Raw genomic sequence first — 24,312 nt, forward strand, 5'->3', positions numbered from 1 at the left:
GGTAGGTTTAAATAGCTGTCAACTATTTATCCTTGTTGTGTGCCATCAAGTCAGTTAAGACTCATAGAGAACCTAAATAGGATTTTTGAGGTTATAAACATTTACGGGAGTAGAAAATATCAGCTAGTGGATTCAAACTGCTGAACTCATGGTTATCAGCCCAACTTGTAACCCATTACACCACCAGGGCTTAGCCTACAGTGCCATTATATAGATATAATTTAGAAACACACTGAAATACCATGCTGGAGTCCTGGTCTGGTGCTATAGCACTGGACTGCTAACTGCAAGGTTGGTGGTTCTCGTCCTTGGGAACCCTGTACAGGGTTGCTGTGAGTCGAAACCAACTCAACATCACTTAACAACAACAACTGTCCGGGGCTTCTGTATTTTTAAATGAGAAGCAAGAAATTATTGTTTGTGATTTGAAAGAATTATGAGTGTTTTTACTTATTTATGTAGGCTTTTTACATTGTCCTTTTTGTTATTTTCCTCTTAGGCTGAAAACCTCCTTCTTGATGCTGATATGAATATTAAAATTGCTGACTTTGGTTTTAGTAATGAATTTACAGTTGGGAACAAATTGGACACATTTTGTGGAAGCCCACCCTATGCTGCTCCCGAGCTTTTCCAAGGAAAGAAGTATGATGGGCCTGAAGTAGATGTGTGGAGTCTTGGAGTCATCCTTTATACATTAGTCAGTGGCTCATTGCCATTTGATGGCCAAAATTTAAAGGTATCAGTGAAATTTAATACTATGTTTTTATTCTCAAATGTGATCATTTGAAAATCCAGTTATAAGTGCTTTGTTTTACTTTTGTAAGGAACTGCGAGAGCGAGTCTTACGAGGGAAATACCGTATTCCCTTCTATATGTCCACAGACTGTGAAAATCTTCTGAAGAAATTATTAGTATTGAATCCAATAAAGAGAGGCAGCTTGGAAGTAAGTAATTTTTTGTACTCAAATTTAATTGATAAACATTCCAGGAATTGAAGAGCATTTCTAATCATTTTTCCCCAGTGGTTTTTTAGGTAAATTGTCAGATCATCTAATTTATCTTTTATTTAGAGCTAGGGACTATAACTTGGTCTTTCATTGCTCAAAAATTGCTACTGGTTTCTCTAAAGACTGTCTCTTCTTGGTCCTGCAGAGAAATATTGAACATAACATGAAAATAGAGAAACATTGTGACTTAGTTGGAAAAAGAAGAAAACTTTACCTTTGTCAGAAATTCCTTGGCACAACATGGAAACTTTGTGCTTAGTGGGTACTCAATAATATACATTTCAAGGATCAAGAAAAAGCATGAAAATTCTAGTCCAGTGTATACTTAATGTCCATGTGTGAAATTAGTAACTGATCAGAAAGTAATAGAATTCTCTCAAAATCAATATAGAATATTTACAAATATTGAAGTCGAAGATATTTGAAACACATTTCATTTCTCAACACAGTATTATGCCATTTTCATATGTCCCATATATGAGGTGATTTATTTATAGTAGTAGATACTGTTATGAATGTTCCAAGTATGTTGCAGCCACATCTTCTTAGAGGCTACATCATAACTAAAATGTCTAACCAGTTTTCCTTCTGACACTGAAGTTAGAGCAACTTATTCCTTAATATTTTGCTTCTGTGTCTTCAAGAATGATAGCCTGTATCAAAATAATTTCAGAAATTCAGCATGTATTATTCAATGGTGCTTTTTTGTCTTCATTTATTTGCCTGAGTAGAGAGGATAGAAAATTCAGAGAATTAACCTCATTTAAATTGTACTTTTATAGTGTAGCATTGGGGCTTTCTGGCACGGACTCCATGCTGGTTAGGAAGCAGCCTTATAGTGAACCATCCCTGTGTACAGAGCTCTCAGGTTAGTTTGGGCTTTGTAATTTCATTTCCACAAATATTTCTCATGAAAAGATATGTTTTGATGGAAGTTAAGGGATGGTGACTTCCACTGAGCAATTATTTTACATGCTTTATATTAGTGAATCAATTATTAGATTTTTTTGTTGTGGAGATATTAATTTACATGTGGTTCTTTTCTATAACTTTTGTGCTTTTTTTGGTGGGGGATATGGTATGTTTGTAATGTTTTAATTGAAAACGTGTGTAATAGAAGGGTTCACTTTCATATCATGGCATTTCTAAACTTCCTTTCAACCATTGTATATGGAAAATTACGTGGAATAGTTAAAAAGTTAAAACTATTTACTCTTCTATCAGTTCTAAAATTGTATGGGGACATAAAAAAATCTCTCTTAATCCTACTTTATGACCCACTTTTATCATAGGAACCCACTTACATGATGTCACTCAATAAAATGCCCAGAATTGAAGTATCAACTAAATTAATGAACAGAGTGAAAATAACATATAAATATTACTTTGGGAAATAACTTTTACATTCTATTTAGGCAATTGATAAGACATACTTCATGTCTTTGTTGTTGCTATGTGCCTTGGAGTCGGTCCTGACTCATAGCAACCCTGTACAGGGTTGTAATCTTTATGGGAGGCTGTGAAGCTTTATGGGAGCAGAAAGCTTCATCTTCTCCTGCGGAACAGCTGGTAGTTTCAAACTGCTGATCTTGCGGTTCGCAGCCCGATTCGTAACCACTGTACTACCAGAGCTCCTTACTTTGTGTCTTGTTGTTGTTGTTGTTAAGTGCCGTCGAGTCGATTCCGACCCATAGCGACCCTGTACAGGGTTTCCGAGGGTGTAAATCTTTACGGGAGTAGAAAGCCTCATCTTTCTCCCGCGGAGCGGCTGGTAGTTTCGAACCGCTGACCTTAAGGTTCGCAGCCCGATTCGTAACCACTAGGCTACCAGAGCTCCTTTACTTTGTGTCTTAGGGATGGTTAATTAAAAGTAACTAAATATTTAAGTCTTTCATCTTTAGCATTGAAATGCTAAGGATTAAAGTGTTCGTTCTTTGAGTTGAATTTAAAAGCCAGATTATTATTATTATTGAAAAACATGTTATCTTTAGAAGCCCAACTTGATGTCTTTAGAAGCCCAACTTGATGTATTTGAATATAGTCTGGAACCTCTAGTTCCAGTTTGGCAAAGCTAAGTTTGTGTCATCTATGGAAACTAAGTTCTTATTGGAAATGCTACTGTAATATTACAGGAGCCACTATACTACAAATTCCCAGAAATAACCTTACAGAGAAACCTGTCACCATGAAAAAAAAATTAAAATTTCTTAAACCAAACTTTAGGAAACTCCGCCTTAAAATAGCAGTGACTTTGGAAATTATATTACATGAACTTCTTTTTTATTTTTAATGCTAACTTCATCTTTATCATCAAGTCTATAGTTAAGAATCCACCTATTAAAAAGCAGCAACAAAAATTCATATTCAGAGTTGCATAGTAAGGATCTACGTGAGTCCAGTCCCCCAGATGTGGACTGGAGTGACCCAGTCCTCACATTTCTACTTCTCCACCTGCCGCCACCACACTTTCTCTCTGATCCTGTTGTTGTGGTTGTTAAGTGCCATCGAGTCGGTTTGACTCCTGGTAACCTTGTATAGGGTTTCTGAGGAGTGGCTGGTGAGCTTGGACCCTAGCCACTTTCATATGAAAAGGAGACCATCCTTCAGACAGCTAAATAGGTAGAGTCCAGCTGCAAAACTGTGGAGACCCCTACCTTCTGACCTACCAAAACCCAGAACCCACAGTCATCAAGTCAATTCTGACTCATAGTAACCCTGTATAGGGTTTCCAAGACTGTAACTCTTCACAGGAGCAGACAGCCTCATCTTTCTCCTGTGGAGAGGCTGGTGGGTTTGGACTGCTGAACTTGTGGTCAGCTACCCAATGCTTAACCAACACCACCTATTGGCCACAAATTAGGGGTTGGTTCCCCACTACCTTTCGAGATAGCAGCTGTAAGCTCAGGAATCCACATGGAAGCCTTCCTCTCTGACCTGACCTCATGACTCCTGTTATCTATCTCTTTAGGTGTGCTGATGTGCTATAATGACTCACAACAGTGTACCGTTAGTTACAGTTACTGATGTTGTTGTTGTAGTTAAGTGCCATCAAGTCGGTTCTGACCCATAGCGACCTTGATCAGGGTTTCCGAGGCTGTAAATCTTTACAAGAGCAGAAAGCCTCATCTTTCTCCCGCGGATCAGCTGGTAGTTTCAAACTGCTGACCTTGCAGTTCGCAGCCCGATTTCGTAACCACTACGCTACCAGAGCTCCTTACTGATGTAGCACAGCCAAAAAAGATACAAAGAGACACATAGGGTGAGGTCTGGGAAGATTCCCAGCATGAAGCTTTCAGGTTCCAAGGGATGCACTACCTTCCTGAGAGCAGAGGTTCTTACTAACCTGGAAGCCCTTTGGTCCTTAGTTTTCTGGGCATTTTATTGTCACTCCTGTGTCACAGGCTACACCATGCCTCCTAACACTAGTTGTTATTGATGTCCAAAGTCTGTCTTTCCTGGTCTTGTCTGGCCGGTACCTATCACCAGCACAAATCCTTTGTTGTGGCCTGGAAGTCTGAGACCAAGGTACCCTAATTGCTTCAAGTATTATTTCTTCAGCACCAAACACAAAAGTCCCTTTACATGGTATAGAACTAGGTTCCTTGCCCCACAAGTGTATAAGCTTAGGTTTTTTTTTTTACAATAACAGTGTTTTATATTTTTTATTAAATAAAAAGTTTTGCATATGTTGTTACTTTGTTGTTAGGTGCTGGGTGGTCGGTTCTGACTCAGTGACCTTATGTCTAACATAACAAAATAGCACCTGGTCCTGCCCCATCCTCTTAATCGTTGCTGTGTGAGTCCATTGTTGTAGCCACGTTTCAATCCATCTCTTTGAAGGTCGTCTTCTGTTTCTCTGATTCTCTACCAAACATCATGCCCTTCTCTAGGAACTGACCCTTCATAATAACATGTCCAAAGTACCTGAAACAAAGTCTTCCCATTCTTGCTTCTAAGGAGCATTCTGGCGGTACTTCTTGAAAGATCAATTTGTTCTTTCTTCTGGCAGTATATTAATATTCTGTACCAACACCATAAAAAAAAAACATGTGTCCATTTTTCCTTAATCTGCCACATTCATTATCCAGCTTTTACATGCATATGAAATGACGGAAAATACCATAGCTTGAGAGATAGAGCAGCTGCAGAGTCTAGGCCCATGGACTGAGAAAGGCTGTATACCTGCAGGCAGAAGGCTGGCTTGCAAAATGTACCCTTTGGACATTTAAATGAATATATATTTTTTGGTGTTTGTGTGCACATCACATATCTTTGCTTTGTTGATTTGTGCAAAATAAAATTTTAAAGGGAAGCCACAGGGAAGAAGCAGGACAACTGTTGTGGCAGGGAGGGGCTTGTAACCATTTAGGTAAAACAAAGCATATGATTGGTTGAAAGTAAAGCTGATGCTCTTGTCTGTTAACCTTCACTCAATTCATAGTAAAAGTTTTAAAAAAAGAAAATTAAACACCATGATGAGTCAGGTGCACCTCAGTCTTCAAAGTGATATCGTTCTTCGCAGCACTTTAATTTTAATAATGAGGTTTTTTGCAGCATATTTTCCCAAATAGCATGATTCATTTCTTGACTGCTGTTTCAATGGGTATTGATTGTGGATCTAAGTAAAATGAAATCTGTGACAAATGAATTTGTTTCTCTGTTGACCATGATGTTGCTTATTGTCCATTTGTCAGGATTTTTGTTTTTTTATGTTGAGGTGTAATCCACACTAAAGGCTATAGTCTCTGATTTTCACCAGTGTTTCATGTTCTATTCACTTTCAGCAAGCAAGGTTGTGTTATCTGCATATTGCAGGTTGTTAATGTGCCTTCCTCTAATTCTGATGCCACATAGTCCAGCTTCTTGAATAAATGTGGTGAAAGGATGGTAACCCTGATTCCCACCTTTCCTGCTTTTAAACCAAGCAGTATATCCTCAAGCAGTATCCCATTGTTCTGTCATAGTGACTCTCTCTTGGTTTATGTCGAAGTTCCGCCTTAGCACAGTTAAGTGTTCCAGAATTCCTATTTTTCACAAAATTATCCAGAATTTGCTATGATCTACACATTTGGATGTCTTTGCATAGTCAATATAATACCAATAAACATGTTTCTGGGTGTTCTCTTCTATCTGCCAGATCCATCTGACATAAGCAATGGTATTTCTCCATCCATATCCACTTCTGAATCCAGCTTGAATTTCTGGCAGTTTCCTGTCTATATACTGCTAAAACTGGTTTTACATTATCTTCCACAAAATTTTACTTGTATATGATATTAATGGATATTATGAAGTGCGTTGGCACCATATGATAAGTTCTGGACTGCAGACCATAAGGTCAGTGGTTCGAGTTCACCAGCCACTCTTCAGGAGCCTTTCTGCTCCCACAAACATTTAAAGCATTGGGAACCCTATACAGGGTCACTATGAATCAGAACCGACTTGATAGAAATTAACAACAACAGTGGTTGTTTGATAATTTCCTTATTCTGTTGGATCACTTTGCTTTGAAATGGGCACTAATATGGCTGTCTTCAAGTCAGTTAGCCAGGTAGTCATTTTCCAAATTTCTTGGCATAGACAAGTGAGTTCTTTCAGTATTGCATCTATTTTTGAACTATCTTAGTTGGTATTCCATCAGTTCCTGGAGCATTGATATTTGTAAATGCCTTCATAGCAGCATGGACTTCTTCCTTCAATACCATCGGTTCTTGGTCATATGCTTACCTCTTGAAATGGTTGAACGGCAGTTATTTTCTAGTTATTTTTGGTACAATGACTGTATCTGTGTCTTCCTTTCAACTTCTTTTAATGCTTCCTGTTTCATTTAGTATTTTGCCCATAGAATTCTTCAGTATGCAACTCAAGGCTTGAATTTTTTTCTTCAGTTCTTTCAGTTTGAAAAATGTTCTTCCCTTTTGATTGTCTTACTCTAAGACTTTACACATTTCATTATAATACTTTTATCTTCCAAGCCGTTCTTTTAGATCTCTATTCTACTTTTCTTTGTCATCAGTTTGTTTTTTTTTTCCATTTGCTTGGGCTATTCTGTATTCAAGTGAAATTTTCAGAATCTCTTCTGACATCCATTTTGGTCTACCCCCCCCCCCATTGTCTTTTTAATGACTTTTTGCTTTCTTCATGTATGATAATCTTGATGTCATCCCACAACTCGTCTGTTGGGTCATTAGTCTTCATCTCAAGAACATTAGTGTTCTTGAGGGGTTCGCTAAATTCAGGTGAGCTATGCCCAAGGTTATACTTTGATTCTTACATTGTTGCTGCTGCCATTAAGTGCCATCAAGTCAGTTCCAACTCCTAGCAACCCTGTATAGGGTTTCTGAGGAAGGACTGGTGGGTTTGAACTGCTGATCTTGTAGTTAGAAGTCCAGTGCTTATCCTACAGCACCACACTAGGACTCTTGGCTCTTATAGACTCGTTTTTTCTTCACCTTCAGCTTGAATTGGCATGTGAGCTATTGATGATCTATCTGCTCCACAGTTGGCCCTGTCTTTGTTCTGACGGATGATAGTCTTATTTCCACAGAAGTACTTGATTTGATTCTTGTATATTCTATTCAGTGAGGGCCACATATACAGTCTTCATTTATGTTATTGAAAAAATATTTTCCGATGAATAGTTCATTGGTCTTGCAAAATTCAATCATGCTATCGCTAGTGTAATTTTTATCATCAAGGTCATATTTTCCAAATACTAATTTTTCCATATTTTCAGACTTTCACATTATAATCACCAGTAATTGTCAATGTACCTTAATTGCATAGTTGTTCAATTTCAGACTTCAGAAGTTAATAAAAATTCAATTTCTGCATGTTTGATACTAGTTTCACTGTTTAAATACAAATAATTGTCATATTAATTGGTCTTCCTTGTAGGCTTATAAATATTATCACTCCAGTGTTGCACTTTAGGATATATATTGAAATGTTCTTTTGACAATGAACCTGATGCCATTCCTTTTCAATTTGTCATTACCAGCATAGTAGACCATGATTGTCAGTTCACTGTGGCCATTACAAGTGGAATTCAACTCACAAATGCTTAAGATACCAATCTTCAAGTGTTCCATTTCATGTTTGACAACTTTCAATTTTACTAGACTCATACTTTATACTTTACATGTCTTGATTATTTGCAGCTATATCTTCTCATTTTGAATCATGCCACATTAGTAAATAAAGGTCCAGAAGGCTTTTACTTCAGCTATAATTTGAGGCGGCAGTTCTTCCCCAGTCAAATGTTGAGTGCCTTCCAACCTGAGAGGCTCATCTTTCGTCATTTTATTTGACTCATACATTCTGCTTATAGTCATAAAATTTTCACTGGCCACTTTTTTCAGTAGATTGCCAGGACCATTTTCCTAGTCTGTCCATGTCTGGAAGTGTCACTGAAACCTGTCCACCATGGGTGGCCTTACTGGTATATGAAATACCAGTGGCATAGCTTTCAGCATCACAGAAGCATGCAAGCCACCACAGTATGAAAAATTGACAGACGAGTGTTGTTTATTCTTGCTTTATCATCACAGTGAGTCCATTCACTGGTTTCTTTAAGTTACGTATCATAAGTTATTTAACAATGTGGCTTTGTGGGTTAATGCGCCGGACTGCAAAGTTGTTTGAACTGCAAGGTCAGCAGTTCAAGCCTACCAGATGTTCCTTGGAAACCATATACAGGGTCGCTATGGGTTGGAACCAATTCGATGGCACTTAACAACAACAACAACAACATTTGTTACACATTTTAGTTGTTTCCATTCTTTTTGCTAAAAACATACTTTTTTTTTTTCCTTTGGGATATATATGAGTATGATTGGATAAATTTTCTTGAGTGGAGTTGCTAGGTCAAAGGGTATAAGCCATCTTAAAATTGTTACTAATTATTGCCAAAAGATTTTGTGTGGCCCAAGGTTTTTTAATGTACCTGCTCTCCACAGATTAATTCAGTATTGACTCTGATAATTTTTAGCGTTGGTAACTTTGTGGAGCATAATAGCTCTGTAGGATAAGTACTGGACTATGTACCAAAAGGTCACCAGTTTGAACCCACCATCCGCTCTGTGGGAGAAAGATGAGGCTTTTTGCTCCAATAAAGATATATAGCCTCAGAAACCCTATACAGGGTCGTTATGACTTAGGACTGTCTTGACAACACTTATTAATTATATCAACAACCTTTATGGTTATAACGTTTCTTATCATAATTGTTTTAATTTTTATTGATTTTATTAGCAGTTTTTTATAGATGAACTACACGTAAATTTTCTTTGCGTCTTTACTATTTCTCTAAATGAGTCTGGTTAATGAAACTTACACATTTGTATCAACTTTATAGATTTTAATATGAAATATTTCCTCTGTATTTTCCATATTTATTAAATGTAACTGTTTTTAGTGTTGAGAATCAAAATTTCATTATAATAATCACTAGTCTTTCTTTTCTATACATTTGCTAATATTGAAAATTTGTGTAGAGAATCTTATGTGTCAGCTTATTGTCATAGTAAACTTTTTGTTGAACTTACATACCTTCCTGGTACTTCTCAGGCATGACTATGATTTTTATGTTCATATGCATTTCTTGGAACCTTGTAAGTTAAGTAACCTTATTTGTCCTTCCTCATGAAAATAAAATTACTTAAATTAGTTTCACCATTTACTTGCTTGTCATATAATTGTTTTTAGACTTAAACAAGCAATTATATATTTTTCTAGATTGTATATATGAATGCTGTCAGCACTAAGAATGGGATAGGACAGTCTCACATATACCTTTAAAATTGTTTTATATTTATACTGTTTTTTCTTATTATTTATTGGAATATTGTTACGTTTGGCTTTTATTTATTTCTTTGAAATAAACTGGGAAGCTTTTCTGTCCTCTGTGTATATTTTCACTTTCATTTTTCCATCCATTGACTGGAATGGAATATAATACCTTTCTGAATAATATAAAATTTGCACCTAAGGTAAAGCTTTTTTACTTAATGCCTGCTTTCTTTCATATTTGTTCCCCCTAAAAGTTTTTGACTTTTAACATCCTCTCTTTCAGCCACTGCTAAGATAATCTTTAATATTTTGTTTTTGTTATCTCTGGTACAAGAGACAGTGAAGCAAATAATAATAACAAGTATTTTAAACAAAAAATTTCTAGACGTAGACTCACTGGCATATAATATACTTTATAAAGGTTGAAACCATTTAAGAAAAATTCTTTGTGCCTGGCGATCCTACAGTCCTTAAAGTGTAAAGTATAAGGAGCTCTAGTAGTGTGGTGGTTACGAATTGGGCAGCTACTCTCAAGGTCAGCAGTTCGAAACTACCAGCTGTCCCGTGGGAGAAAGATGAGGTTTTCTGCTCCCGTAAAGATTTGCAGCCTCGGAAACCACCCTGTGCAGGGTCACTATGAGTCGGAACCGACTCCACGGTAATTGACAACAACAGGTATAAAGTGTAGTATTTTCCAGTTAAAAGCAGATCATCCTCCTTTTCATCTTTACTTTCAAATCTAAGAAGGAACATGTTCTTCATTATTTTTAGTCATCTTTGAAATTCAACTGTTTTGAACGAACTTTGTTAAGTGGATGCTTCTTGGTAGTTTGCAGAAGTAAATTCTATAAGCTCTGATTTGTAATGTTGAGGTTAATAGAAGGGAAAGCAAAACAGTGTCTATTCTTTAGAGTGTGCCCAGTTACCTTTTTTACTTCCTTAGTTTCTCTCCTTTCCCTGGCTTAGCCTTGCCTCAAATTGAATTCTGTGCAAGGATTAGCAAAGTGTGAGTGTCATTTTATGCACCCTCAGATTGTTTCTGTCCTAGTACAATTTCTGAAATATTGCTTATCTTCCTTGTTTTATAAAATGTAGCTCTTCTCCGTGGTATTTCAGATAAAGTTCATATTCATCAGATCTTCCATTTTTTAATTGCATATTATCTCTGGACTTCTGGTGTGGCGCTGTAAGGTAAGCACAGGACCGAAAGGTTGGTTTGTCCTGTGCTTATCATATAGTTATCAAAACCCAACAGTCACTCCGGGGAAACCCTATACTGGGTTGCTATGAATCGGAATTGACTTGAAGGCACTTCACAATAACGTTTCTCTTTGGTCCTAATCAAAGAAGAGAGCTCTTCACTAATTCCTTCTTTACAACTATCTACCTTGGTTTTTCCACCAATGCAAAGAGTTCTTACATTTCAAGGGTCAATTTAAATCCTACTTCCTTACGGTTTTATTCCCCAAAATTTCCAGCTAACACTACAAATGACTCTTTTTGGTCTTTGGTGATACTCACTGTCAGTGACATAATTTTAGATTATATGAGTATATCTTATTTCCCCAAATAATTGACCTCTTAAGGATTTGCTACACACACACACATATATTTTATCTTGATATGGATAGATACAGGATAGGTCACAATGACCAGAAATAAACAGTTTAATTGAGGAACATGAGAAATTTTGGGTTATTTTACTTTTACTCATCTTTAAACTATCAAATCTGTTATTCTCTATTTCTTACTTAACTCTTAAAAGCTCTATTCTGCCATGTACATGAGCTAAAATACTCAGAACTCTCCTGAGGTCCATTCTTTCCCTCACTGTCAAAATGAATATTAACACCAGGTACTATAGATTATGCCTCAGTAGGCTTTCTTTCCTCCATTTTTGGTTACTTCATTTCTCTGTTGTCTGGATCCTGGCTACTTTAACAGCTTCCTAAGGTATCTTCTTGCTGCTAATCTCTTCCCTGCACCCTATCTTACTCAGGCCTCCTATAGCAGCTTCCTTTAAAACAGTGTTCTGCTAATGCTGATAAGCCTTTGTGCTGAGAGATAATGCAAGGCATAGTCCTTGTTCTCAAGGACCTTAACTATAGGGAAGGAGATAAACCTAGACACAGCTAGTGATTATAAAAAGCAGCATAACAGTTACAATGGGAACTGAGGAAGCACAGATGCATGATTCATACTAGAGCTTTTATTTATTCCATTTACAAGTACGTATTGCACATCTGTGTTTGGGGTACTCGTAGGTACTGGATATATAATATCAAACAAATCAGACATGCATTTTTCTTTATTGACATTTGTGATCTAGTAATAGACATAATTAGCAAGTAAATACAAAGTAATTACATAATAACAAGTTGCACTGCAAGGAAATATCAGGGTGCCATGAAAGGGAATAGCACTAGGAGACCAGACTTTCTGTGGTCTTTACAAGAGAAAAAGGAACGTTGATAAAATGAGGGGAAACATGCCAGGCAGATCCTTGCCTATTACTCCCCGGAGCAAATAGGCACCACAGTCAAGAGCTCCCTTCACTTCTCACTATTACACTCGTAAAATCACCAGTAGATCCTTTCCCTCAGCTTTGTACATACAACCGTACATATCTTCCATCAAAAAAAAAAAAAAATAACAAAACGCCCTTCAACCCCACAATTCCCTTCTAATACTGCCTTCTCTCTCCTTCCTTTCTAGCCAAACACCTTAACAATCAATTACACTTTGAGTCACTAGTTCTTAACCTTCTGATTTCATGACCTCTGTGTTTTGACCTCTCACCCTACCACTGAACTACAGCTATCCTCAGTTCCTCAGTGAAGTCACCTCATCATTATTGCTAAACCCAACAGGTTAATTTTTAATTGTCATTTACTTAACTGTTTGGCAGTATTGGACAGGAGATCACTTCCTCTGCTTTGAAAATTTCTTGTCTTCCATGTCACACAATTTAAAATTTTCTCCTTCACTTCCTTTTTGGGTTGCATTTCTTTCTAACTCTTCCTTGAAGCCTTCTATTCTCACTCTCTTCATTCTTCCTGGAGAACCCTACCCACTCTCATATCTTCTACCTTCATCTGTAGACTGATAGTTCCCAAATCTTGCTCCTTAGAATAGAGATTTCCCTTGGATTTTAGAATAAGGTGTCACAGGGTGTACTGAACAAGCCTATTTAGATTTAGCTTGTCAAAAACTGAGCTCTATCTTTCTCCACCCAATCTTACCTCTCTTCTTGAGTTTGGTGGCTTGGTGAAGTAATAATTTCTATTCAGATGGCTAAACTAGAAGCCTAAGCATCCTCTTCGATTTCACCCTCTTACGAATAGGGCTGTGAACCTCAAGGTCAGCAGTTTGAAACTACCAGCTGTTCCGCGGGAGAAAGATGAGACTTTCTGCTCCTGTAAAGATTTATATCCTCGGAAACCCTGTACAGGGTCACTATGAGTTGGAACTGACTCCACAACACATAACCAACCAACCAACCCATATCTAGTCACTAAGTCTTACTGAGTTTCTACTAGCACACATTGAAGAATCATCTTTATTTCCATTGTCACTGTCACTGTTTTAATTCAGTCATCATCTCTCAGATTCCAGCTAAAACCTCTGAAGTGATTCCTCTGCCCCCAATCGTGAGTTCCTCTAATCTACTCTTCACATGCTAGCCAAAGGTCTTTTTCAGAATCACAGCCTTCAAACATACCCCTTAGCCTGATGCAAAAAAAAAAAAAAAAGCCATGATTTGGTTCCTTGGTTAGTTTCCAGTCTCCACTTGCTCTACTTGCTTTCTTACACCTTGTTCTTCATTCAGACTGAACTTGCCTTGTTGTTGCTACTCTTGGGCCTTTGTACACCTGCTGATCCCTCTGCGTAGCTCAGGTCGCTTGCCTCCTTTCCAGTTCCTCTTTGCTTCGTCAATCCTTAGTTGTTCTTCCTGAATCTAATCCTTCATTACTTAGGTGTCCACTACACAGAAATCTCATTCTATGACTTCTTGCTTTCAAACTCATAAATTATAATCTTAAATTTGAAAGCATTACCAAGGACTGCATTCTGGTTAATTTGAAGAAGCAGAATCTAAATGGTTTTGAATTTGTGTCAATCTTATGTGTATTATATTTCCTCGTTGCTCAATCTTGTTCATCAAAATAATAGCAACAAACCAAAGAAATCTCCTTTGAAAGTAATGTTTATAGGTGATGATTAAAGGGTAATTGGATTCTTTTGTTCATAATGGTATGTGCATGCTGTGTATGTGGGGGTGTTGCTATGGTATTATTTTATATATATCTAAAGGGTTCCATTTTTTGCTAAGCTTTAACTGAGCTACTTCCTCCATATTAGCATCAGTCTGCTTGTGCGTGTAACTGTAGAAGTTTGTAAAGAAAGGTGTCAAGGAGTATAGGTGGACCAGATTTGAGTGTGCCAGGTAAGGGAGGGACTGTCTGAACTGCTTAATTGCCTCTAAGATTTTTTATAGTCTCTGAGTATATGTTCATCTTGTAGCCTAGGAAATTTTGCTAGCCAATAAGATTTTACTGCTGCAAGTACTGGTGCCTGATCCTTGCCTATGCTTCTGTCAGACATACTCTTTGATGGGACAAGAGTGAGGAATAGGAGGAACCTTGGTATCTTAGGAAAAACAAAACAGCAGCTCTGTTTTGTCCTTTTCCTTTTTTTCCATGGTTTGCACCCTCTGTAACACTTCCTGTATTAATGAATGATCACTGAGAATTCAGTAGTAACATAATTGTTTTCTTCTTACTGGGTCTACTTTTATTTAAAATATTTGGATAATGGACTTAAAATTACCATTGCTCAAAGGAGTTAGAAGGAAAAAAGCTAACAGTAATCTTTGTGAAGATCTGCTGTTGTTGTTAAGTGGCATCAAGTCGATTCCAACTCATAGCAGCACTGTATAGGGTTTCCAAGGAGTTTGAACTGCTGACCTTGCAGTTAGCATGCCAGTGCTTATCCTACAGCACCACACAGGACTCCGTGTCGGCATCTGAAGTGCACTGTACGTGAAAACCTGGGATTCTACAGTTCAAGGAGAGTTAGTATTCTTTCTAAATCAACAGTTATTCAAATATGTTTCTCTTTAAATACTAAACATATTTAAATATTAATATAGGCTCAGGTTCACTAACATATGCATATTTGTATCCTTAGACCTAAGGTTGTTGTTGTTGTTAAGTACTGTGGAGTCGGTTCCAACTCATAGTGACCCTGCACAGGGTTTCTGAGGCTGTAAATCTTTACGGGAGCAGAACACCTTATCTTTCTCCTGCAAAACAGCTATTAGTTTCGAACTGCTAACCTTGAGGTTGGCAGCCCGACTCATAGCCACTATGCTACCAGACCTAAGGTTACTGGCATCTAATTCTCTTATACTTTGGCCATGAGTGTAGCTAAGTTACCCTGGGTTCCCTTTTAATATTCCAGAATTGACTGTTCTGCAGCCTCAGTTTGAATCTAACTTTGGTAAAGTCTTATCACCCTATTTTCATCCTGAATCTTACCTATGCTAACCCTAATTTAAATTTTGACACCGCCCCAATATTCTATGAGCCACTTTACTGACAGCCTAATCCTGATTTCCATTCCCCATGTTCTGCTTTCCGAATATTTTAGTAAGGAATTTTTAAAATAGTCCAGGAAAAAGGATAATCCCATTGTTAATTTTAAATGTAAAGATATGAAGGAAGCAGAAGTTAAAGTCAGTAGGTTCAAATTAGAAGATACTTCTTTTAAAGGAATATGAGAGATAGACTGTTTTGATTTGTTGAGTGTGTGTGTGGACTAATAATAGGAGTTATCATTAAATATTTTTAGAGTATACAGCATCTCTTATTGATCTGATCAAACTGAACACAGTTAACTTCAGTTTGGAAATGTCACATGATTTCTTGTTGAGTGAACTCTAAGTTTCACATTTTCCAAACTAGAACTAAATAAAGTGGTTGAATGTTCTGATTGACCAAACATAATATAGAGTTTATTTTCCTAGCAAATAATGAGAGATCGTTGGATGAATGTGGGTCATGAAGAAGAAGAACTAAAGCCATATACAGAGCCGGAACCAGATTTCAATGACACAAAAAGAATAGGTAAGTATTTTAATGTTGTGAGTGGTGCTGTCTCTAGGCTACAAGTAAGAGCTCTTTAGTTTCTAACAGTAATATTTAAAAATAGAAATAGGACACAGTTTTTATTTGCATTGTCATCTTTTTCCAAATATGTATTAAAGAATATAAATTTCATGTTCCTTGTTTGTTTTCATATATGTAGCTGTCTAATTCAGCTATTGACAACAATGCTATAAAGAGTAGAGTCGTGTGGCTAGACCACATGCTTTCTGTTCAGTGATCCTGCACAGAAAGATGTGGCCGATGCGCAGCAAGGGAACACGTATTTTAATCAAAAGTTCAGAAGAACTGAGTTAAAAGTGGGGAATATTATGGCCTTCCTTTGTATTTCCACTGTATTAACAGAGTCCACCTGCCCTGCCCAGCTAGTTCTGCTACTGCCCCTCTGCTCCTAGCCCCATCCAGCCCTGTGCTTCTAACCCCATCCCTTCATCTGTTTAGCCTTGTCCAAAGCCGTCAGAAACTGATATCTCAGCTATGCTCCTGTCTGGCTTAAGGGCAGAATGGAAGAGAGAGGAGCATTTTAGGGTATTGTAAGCCTGATTAGATGAACAACTGGAATTTAAGCCTACCAAAGAAAATCAAGCTGCTTGAAGATTAAAGGCAGAAACTAAGAAGGGAGAGAAGCAGCTCCATGAGTGACCGAGACCATGTTGAGAGAGAGAGAGAGCGACTCTGTGTGTATCACAGATAACCGTGTACTGTGGTGCTGGTAGGACCAAGGAAGTCGGCTCAAGAACGTGCCAGCCAATAAGAAATGGAATGGGCCCATGTGTACAGAACACCCAATGCAGATAATCTCTACATGAGAAATAGCGAACATCCATTGTCTATAACTATTTTAATGATCCAGAGGTTTTTATAAGTAGAATGATATTTTCAGGACTTAGTTTTCATAGGTAATGTTGGGAGACATGACCATTTTTTGTTGACGTGCTTACTAAAATAAAATTCATTTTCAGACAAAATTTGTATATATATTTTTTATTTCTAGACATCATGGTGACCATGGGTTTTGCACGAGATGAGATAAATGATGCCTTAATAAATCAAAAATATGATGAAGTTATGGCTACCTATATTCTGCTAGGCAGAAAACCACCTGAAGTAAGTTTATCTTCTTTGTAAACTAATGTAAATGTCATACTGTGCTGAGTGACAGCTAACTATAATATATAATGTTAGCAGATATTTTCTGTCTTTGTTGTATCAAAAATAACATAAAAAATAATACCATCTCATGCCAGCAATAACACTAGAGATCAAAAAAATAGAGGACAATGAATGCTGGCTAGGATGTGGAGAGACTGGGATGCTCCTGCATTGTTGGTGGGATTGCATAATGTTATGCAGTATGGCGTTTCCTCAGAAGGTTTGAATTAGAAATACCTTTTGATCCAGCAATTCAAAAGCAGTATGACGTTTCCTCAGAAGGTTTGAATTAGAAATACCTTTTGATCCAGCAATTCCTCTGCTTGGTATTTACCCACAAGAAATACGAGCCATAACACAAGTAGATATATGCACACCAATGTTCATAGCAGCACTATTTACAATAGCAAAAAGATGGAGACAGCCTAAGTGTCCATCAACTGAAGAATGGATAAACAAACTGTGGTACATACACACAATGAAATATTATGCTACCTTGAAGAATAACAAGGAAGCTGCAAGCCACCACATAACATGGATGAACCTTGAGGACGTTGTTATTGTTGTTATGTGCCATTGAGTTGGTTCCAACTCATAGTGACCCTGTTACAACATGGTTTCCAAGGTTGTAAGTCTTTATGGAAGCTGAAAGCCTCATCTTTCTCCCGTGGAACAGCTAGTAGTTTCAAACTGCTCACTGTTAGATTAGCAGCCCGTTCATAACCACTATGCTACCAGAGCTCCTTTTGAGCACATTATGCTGAGTGAAGTTAGTCAGTCACAAAAGGAGAACTACTGCATAAGACCATTATTGTAAGAGATTAAGAAAAAGAACCCACAGTAAAAGTGGAGGGAAAATTCTTTGTTGGTTACCGGGATATATGGGGTGGGTTGAGGGGAGGAGGAGGGGAAGATGGATCACACGGTAGGGAATAGACACAGGATAGCTTGGGTGCTGGGTGGAGGATTGGGGGGCAAAAACACAAGAAGTAGGAGGGGAGAACAGTTAGGCAGGTTTGCATGGACTAAGTGGGACAAAGGTAAATGATGTATGTAAAAAAAGAAGAAAACAAAATAATAACATCAAGACCTAACATTCTTTTTTATTGGAATTGAAAAGGCAAGATGTTAAAAGTATGAATTGATTTTATTTCTTGGTACAAATAGAAATTAGAAATTAGAACATCAGATGATTAAATTTGTTAGAATCACATTAAATTTCTTATGAAAGACTTATTACCTTGGTTAGCTCCAAGAAGTGACCTTCACATTCTGATCTGGAAGAATGCATTCCCTGGAGTTGTACAGTGCAGCAGCCCTGCCAAAGATAATATTGCTACTCTGTGTGTGCAGAAAAGACAGTGATTAAAGTAAAATTTGGATGACCGCATTTACTATAAATATGCATCTAAAATGATTTATAAAGATAGAAATACAGGACAAGGTTTGTGACATTTTAGCTGATTTATAATTCTTGAGGGTAGGAGAGAACTGTATGTAATAAAGATCTGTAGTAATCCAGTTGTCAGCAAGTTAACTCTGACTTATGGCAACCCCATGTGTGCTAGACTACAGTTGTGCTTTATGCGGTTTACTCTGGATGATCTTTCAGAAGCAGATCTACAGTCCTTTCTTCCGAGGAGCCTCCGAGTAGACTCCAAACAGCCAACCTTTCAGTTAGAAGTTGAGCATTAACTGCATCACTCTAGGACTCCACAGTTCTATAGTTAGACTCTCTTATAAAAATCTGGGAAATAGCTGTGTACATACAGAGATTAAGCCATAAAAGCAGATGACTTTTTTGGAAAGAAAATATAATGGGTTTAAATTTGGATTCAAGAACAGAGCCCAGAGCCTTTGACGATTTGTTGACAAGTTGAATTCTGTGGGAAATATTTTATAGACTAGGCTAAGATTATTTATAATTAAATAGTATGAGGCTTTCTGCTCCAGTAACAATTTAAAACCTCGGGAACCCTATGCAGGGTCGCTATGAGTGAACATGAACTCCGTGGCATTTAACCACACAAACGTTAGTGAAGCAAGATACACTGAGGTGACATTTGAGTCTCTGGGTTGTATATACGGTTATATGCTTGGCTACTAACTGAAAGGATGGAGGTTTGAGTCCACCCAGAGGTACCTTGGGTAAAAGGCATAGTACATTGAGCCATTGAAAACCGTATGGAGCACATTTAACTCTGATACAAGTGGGGTAACCATGAGTCTCAGTCTATCCAACAACTGGCCTGGTTTTATGGTGTACTCGAAACTATGCTAACTATTGTGGTAAGAAAGAAAAGACATCTGCCTTCAAGGAGCACTTAGTCTAGAAGAGAGATACCAGCTGTGTGGTACAGTTTGATGCATGCTCTGTCTAGGTGTTGCACAGGGTGCTATGAGAGCACTTAGGAGGTGGTGTCTACAACAAACCAGGGTAAGGGTGGGACAGAGTGATAGGTAGAACAGTACTTGTTGGCCTGTTAGAAATGAGGGATAAGAGACCTTCAGCTTTTTAGTGCTGTAGAAGAGTTTGTATAATTTACATTTGCCAAGATAAAAAAAGGAGTGGGTTTCCAGAGGAAGATGGCAAGGCTAATTTTGGATGGTTGAATGTGAGGTTCCTGTTAGATGGAGCTGTCTAGTAGGCCTTTGGATATAAAGATACAGACTTGAAGGGAGAGATTTGAATAGAATTAAGATTTGGGAGTCGCCATCAGAGGAATACACAGAGTAATCCATTGTAATGAACAGACCAGGAATTTATATTGATACATTTAACCTTCTCAGTAATCCCTTTATGCATAGTTAATAGTATGATAGTGTGGCACAAGAGTCTTCGCTGGAGACACTAATAGCCAGAGAAATGATGTCAAAAGAAGCCAAGTTAAAAAAAAAAAAAAAAAAGCCAAGTCAAATGTTAAGTGGGAAAAAGTACAAATGATTAGTTTGAAAGTCTAAAGGAAGAATCCATCCTTGGAGAAGCACATAATACTTGGTAAAGTGGAGGGTTAATGAAAAAGAAGAAGACCCCCAGCAAGATAGATTGACACAGTGGCAGCAACAGTGGGCTCAAACATAAGAATTGTGGGGATGGTGTAGGACCATAAGTGTTTAATTCTGTTGTGCACAGGATCGTTGAGTTAGAACTGTTTGGACTGCACCTAATAACTACAAAGGGAGCATTAATTTTACAAGTTTACACCTCAATCTATACATGAAATTTGGATTGTATTGAATAAGAACCCAGTGAGGCCTTTCAGTGTTAGTCTAGTAAAATCCTGAACTCTATGGAGCAGGTTCACTTGATTTTAATCTCTCCCCCAGCCCCCAGTGCAGTCACTAATGATGCTATTTGGCACTTATGTAACTTCTGTGTTTTTCAGCTCCTTATACAATAAATGAGGATGATAGTAATACCTACCTGACAGAAGTGGTTTTGAGAGGATTAAATGAATTGACACCCTGTAAAGTCCTAAGAACACTGCCTGGCCCATTCCTGCATGCTCTGTGTTTGCAATTATCTACTGTCGTTCTCAGAGTCTTGGTGTGGCACTGTGGGTTAATGTGCTGAACTGCAAAGTCAGTTTGAACCGCATGGTTGGCAGTTCAAATTCACCAGCTGCTCCTAGAAAACGCTATACAGGAACTGACTCGACGGCACTAAACAACAATAACTATCATTTTCAACATTACTCTGCCATGTGTTTTTAGTGTTACTTACATATGAATTTCTAAGGAGACTTGGTGGTGCAGTGGTTAAGCATGTGGCTACTAACCAAAAATTCAGCAGTTCGAGCCCACCAGACATTTCACAAGAGAAAAATTTAATTGTCTGCTTTCATAAAGATTTATAACCTTGGAAAACCTATGGGGCAGTGCTAGTTTGTCTAACAGGATTGCTCTGAGTCTGAATTAACTCAATGGCAACAGGTTTATGTATGAATTGAAAATTTCCATCGGGATGCTAATGATTCAGTCAAAAGTTGATTGGTAACAAACTCCTTTTGGATTATAGAAAGAGAGGGGTGTTGAGTCGGCTCCCATTCGATTACACTTAATTCTAAATAAAAGCAATTAACTGATTTTTTTGGTAAATGTAGGAGAAAGCACATATAGATCATTAAAAGTGAAACATTTTCAAGTTTGCATCCTGACTATGCCCGAGTGTGAAACTCAACAATGTTAATGACTCATTTAGCCTCAGTTTTCCATCTCCAAAGTACAGATTAGCACACTAGAAGTTTGTTATGATGATTTAGCAAAGTAGAAGTTTGTTATGATGATTGAAAGAAATTAGCCCAGTGCCTACTATAATAGTCTTTCAATACTGAGTAGCAGTTATGTGGTGTTTGACTAAGTATTATTGCCATCTGGACATGATAACACGGAAGCATGTTGCATCCAGATCCCTCCCTTCCCGCTTACCAATATGACGTTTATATCCAAAACTGTACATTTTTAAATGTTTAATTTTTTTTATTGTTTTATAATTTTCAATAGATCAGGAAATGAAGAGTACATGTTGTATATATAAACATACTCTTTATGAGTTTTAAAATCCGGGTGGTCTGTCGTCTTCTTATAGTTCGAAGGAGGTGAATCCTTATCCAGTGGAAACCTGTGTCAGAGGTCACGTCCCAGCAGTGACTTAAACAACAGTAGTCTGCAGTCTCCTGCTCACCTGAAGGTCCAGCGCAGTATCTCAGCAAATCAGAAACAGCGGCGTTTCAGTGATCACGGTGGGGAGAAAATTAAAATACATGTATACCACACGGGTTCACCCAAACTGGAGTTTTTTAAGCAGTATAGATTCTCATCTCTATGTGCTTGTGTATTGTGCCTTGTCCCAGCTCTCCTAGATTTATACTGTGAAACGAGAAAAGTAATTGCTCTTTACAGGAACTGACTTAATTTTAGTAATCAAACAGTTTCCTCTTAGGGCAAAGTGTAAAATAATGCAAACATTGATCTTTTTAAGAGCATTTTTGTTGATGAAAAGAAAGGACGTCTGTTGTTTTTTCAGCTAATTGTGCAGTGTTGTATTTTTTTTTTTAATGCTAGCGGGCCCCTCAATTCCTCCTGCCGTATCATATACCAAAAGGCCGCAGGCCAACAGTGTGGAAAGTGAACAGAAAGAGGAATGGGACAAAGATGTGGCTCGGAAACTTGGCAGCACAACAGTTGGCTCAAAAAGTGAGATGACTACAAGCCCTCTTGTAGGGCCAGAAAGAAAAAAATCTTCAACTATTCCAAGTGTGAGTAAATATTCCGCTGTATTCCAGATTGCTGTTAGAATTTGTGGTAAAATCTCCAGAATATGGAAATATTTCACTGTGTTTGATGTCACTTATATACATCCCTAAATAAATAATAATCAAGTTATTTTTATTTAAAAAGAAAATACTGTATCATCCTTGTAGATCAGAGCATCCAAATTGAATTTCATACACATAGAGATTTCTCTCACTTAAAGCACCAATTCTGATGTGTTTTAATTATGCTCTTGGCTGTATGTGTGTCCTGGAATTTGCATGTTGACATTTTTAATTAAAACTACTAAGGTAATTTTCCAAATGGTTGGAGTAATTCAGAGAGTTACTATTTCTCCAGAAGCCTATCAACAACTGGATGTTAGCAATCTGTAAAAATTTTGCCAAGCTGAGGGCATTAAAAACAAACAAATGTATCTTTTGTTTTTAATTTGCATTTCTCTGACTATTGTTGACATAAATATGTGGCCCACAAAACCTAAAATGTTTACTCTTTACAGAGAGTTTGTGGACCCACATGTTAAAGCCAAAAATGTATATAGCATTAATACATTTCTTTGAGGTTATTTCTCAGGTAGGAGGAACTTAAACATTTGCAATCCAAACTCTACAATAATTATAAAGTACTGACTGTACAAATACACATTTTTCAAGTGATTTCAGTATTGTCAGTGAAATAGAGTATATTAGAAAAGATCTAATCCATTAAAATGGAACAGGGTTGGCAACCTTATCATCATCACGTGGCTCCTTACTTTCTGATAAAATAAATAGTAACTGTAGGATAAGCTGGTGTGACGCTGTAGGATAACCAAATGGTTGGCAATTCAAACCCACTAGTCCCCATGGGAGGAAGATGAGATGTTTAGTTCCATAAAGTTTTACAGCTTCGGAACCCTATACCAGGTCACTAAGAGTCAGAACCAACCTGACAACACTTTAAAAATAACAACAATATAACATGCATAGCTGTTTAGTAAGTGACAGTTTACATTATTTTCATTATTCCTGTTGGTTAAATAAAGAAGCCACCTTTTTTTAACCAAGAGTATAAACTTTTACTTGTAAACCTATTAGCAGCATTGTTGTATTATTGTTAGGTGCCACTGAGTTGATTCTGACTCATAGTGACCTTAGGCACAACAGAGCAAAACACTGCCTGGTCCTGTGCCATCCCTGTAATTGTAGCTTTTGAGCCCATTGTTGTAGCCACTGTGTCAGTCTGTCCTACTGAGGGTCGTCTTCTTTTTTGATGGCCTTCCACTCTGTCAAACATGATGTCCTTTTCAGGGGACGTAAATGAGATGAAGTCTTACCATCCTCCCTTCTAAGAAGCATTCTGATTGTACTTCTTCCACGACAGATTTGTTTGTTCTTCTGTCACTCAGTATTCTTTACCAAGACCACAGTTCAAATGCATCAATTCTTTGGACTTCCTTATCCATTGTCCAGCTGTCACGTGACTATAAGGGGATTGAAAACACCACGGCTTGGGTAAAGAACACCTTAGTCCTCACAGTGGTATATTTGCTTTTTAACACTTCAAAATAAATCCTTTGCAGCAGATTTGCCCAGTGGATTTAGGTCCTGTGATCTTTTGACTACTGCTTCTATGAGTGTTGATTGTCAATCCAAGTAAAGTTAAATCCTTGACAAATTAAATCTTTTCTCCACTTATCATGATGTTCTCTATTGGTCCAGTTGTGAGGCTTTTTCTTTTCTTTACATTGAATTGCAATCCGTACTGAACACTGTGGCTTTTAATTTTCATGAGCAAGTGCTTCAAGTCCCCTTCACTTTCAGCAAAAAAGGTTGTGCCCTCTGTGCAGGTTGTTATTGAGTCTTCCTCCAATTTTGATGTAGCATTCTTCATCATATCCAGCTTCTTGGATTATTTGCTCAGCATATAGATCTAATAAGTAT

At 37.5% G+C, this 24,312-nt stretch overlaps 1 protein-coding gene across 3 annotated transcripts in view; it reads left to right on the top strand.

The window, feature by feature from the left end:
• Positions 1–24,312, top strand: part of MARK1 (MAP/microtubule affinity-regulating kinase 1) — a 182,486-nt gene that overhangs the window by 128,404 nt on the left and 29,770 nt on the right. For all 3 annotated transcript variants that reach the window (XM_006869704.1, XM_006869702.1, XM_006869703.1), the window contains 6 exons: positions 500–736; positions 825–944; positions 15,826–15,925; positions 16,959–17,071; positions 21,705–21,858; positions 22,181–22,374. In XM_006869704.1, coding sequence (XP_006869766.1) covers positions 500–736; positions 825–944; positions 15,826–15,925; positions 16,959–17,071; positions 21,705–21,858; positions 22,181–22,374 — 918 coding nt within the window. The remainder of the gene's footprint in view (positions 1–499; positions 737–824; positions 945–15,825; positions 15,926–16,958; positions 17,072–21,704; positions 21,859–22,180; positions 22,375–24,312) is intronic.

Source organism: Chrysochloris asiatica, unplaced genomic scaffold, assembly GCF_000296735.1.
Source record: "Chrysochloris asiatica unplaced genomic scaffold, ChrAsi1.0 scaffold00133, whole genome shotgun sequence".
Taxonomy (NCBI): Eukaryota; Metazoa; Chordata; class Mammalia; order Afrosoricida; family Chrysochloridae; genus Chrysochloris; species Chrysochloris asiatica.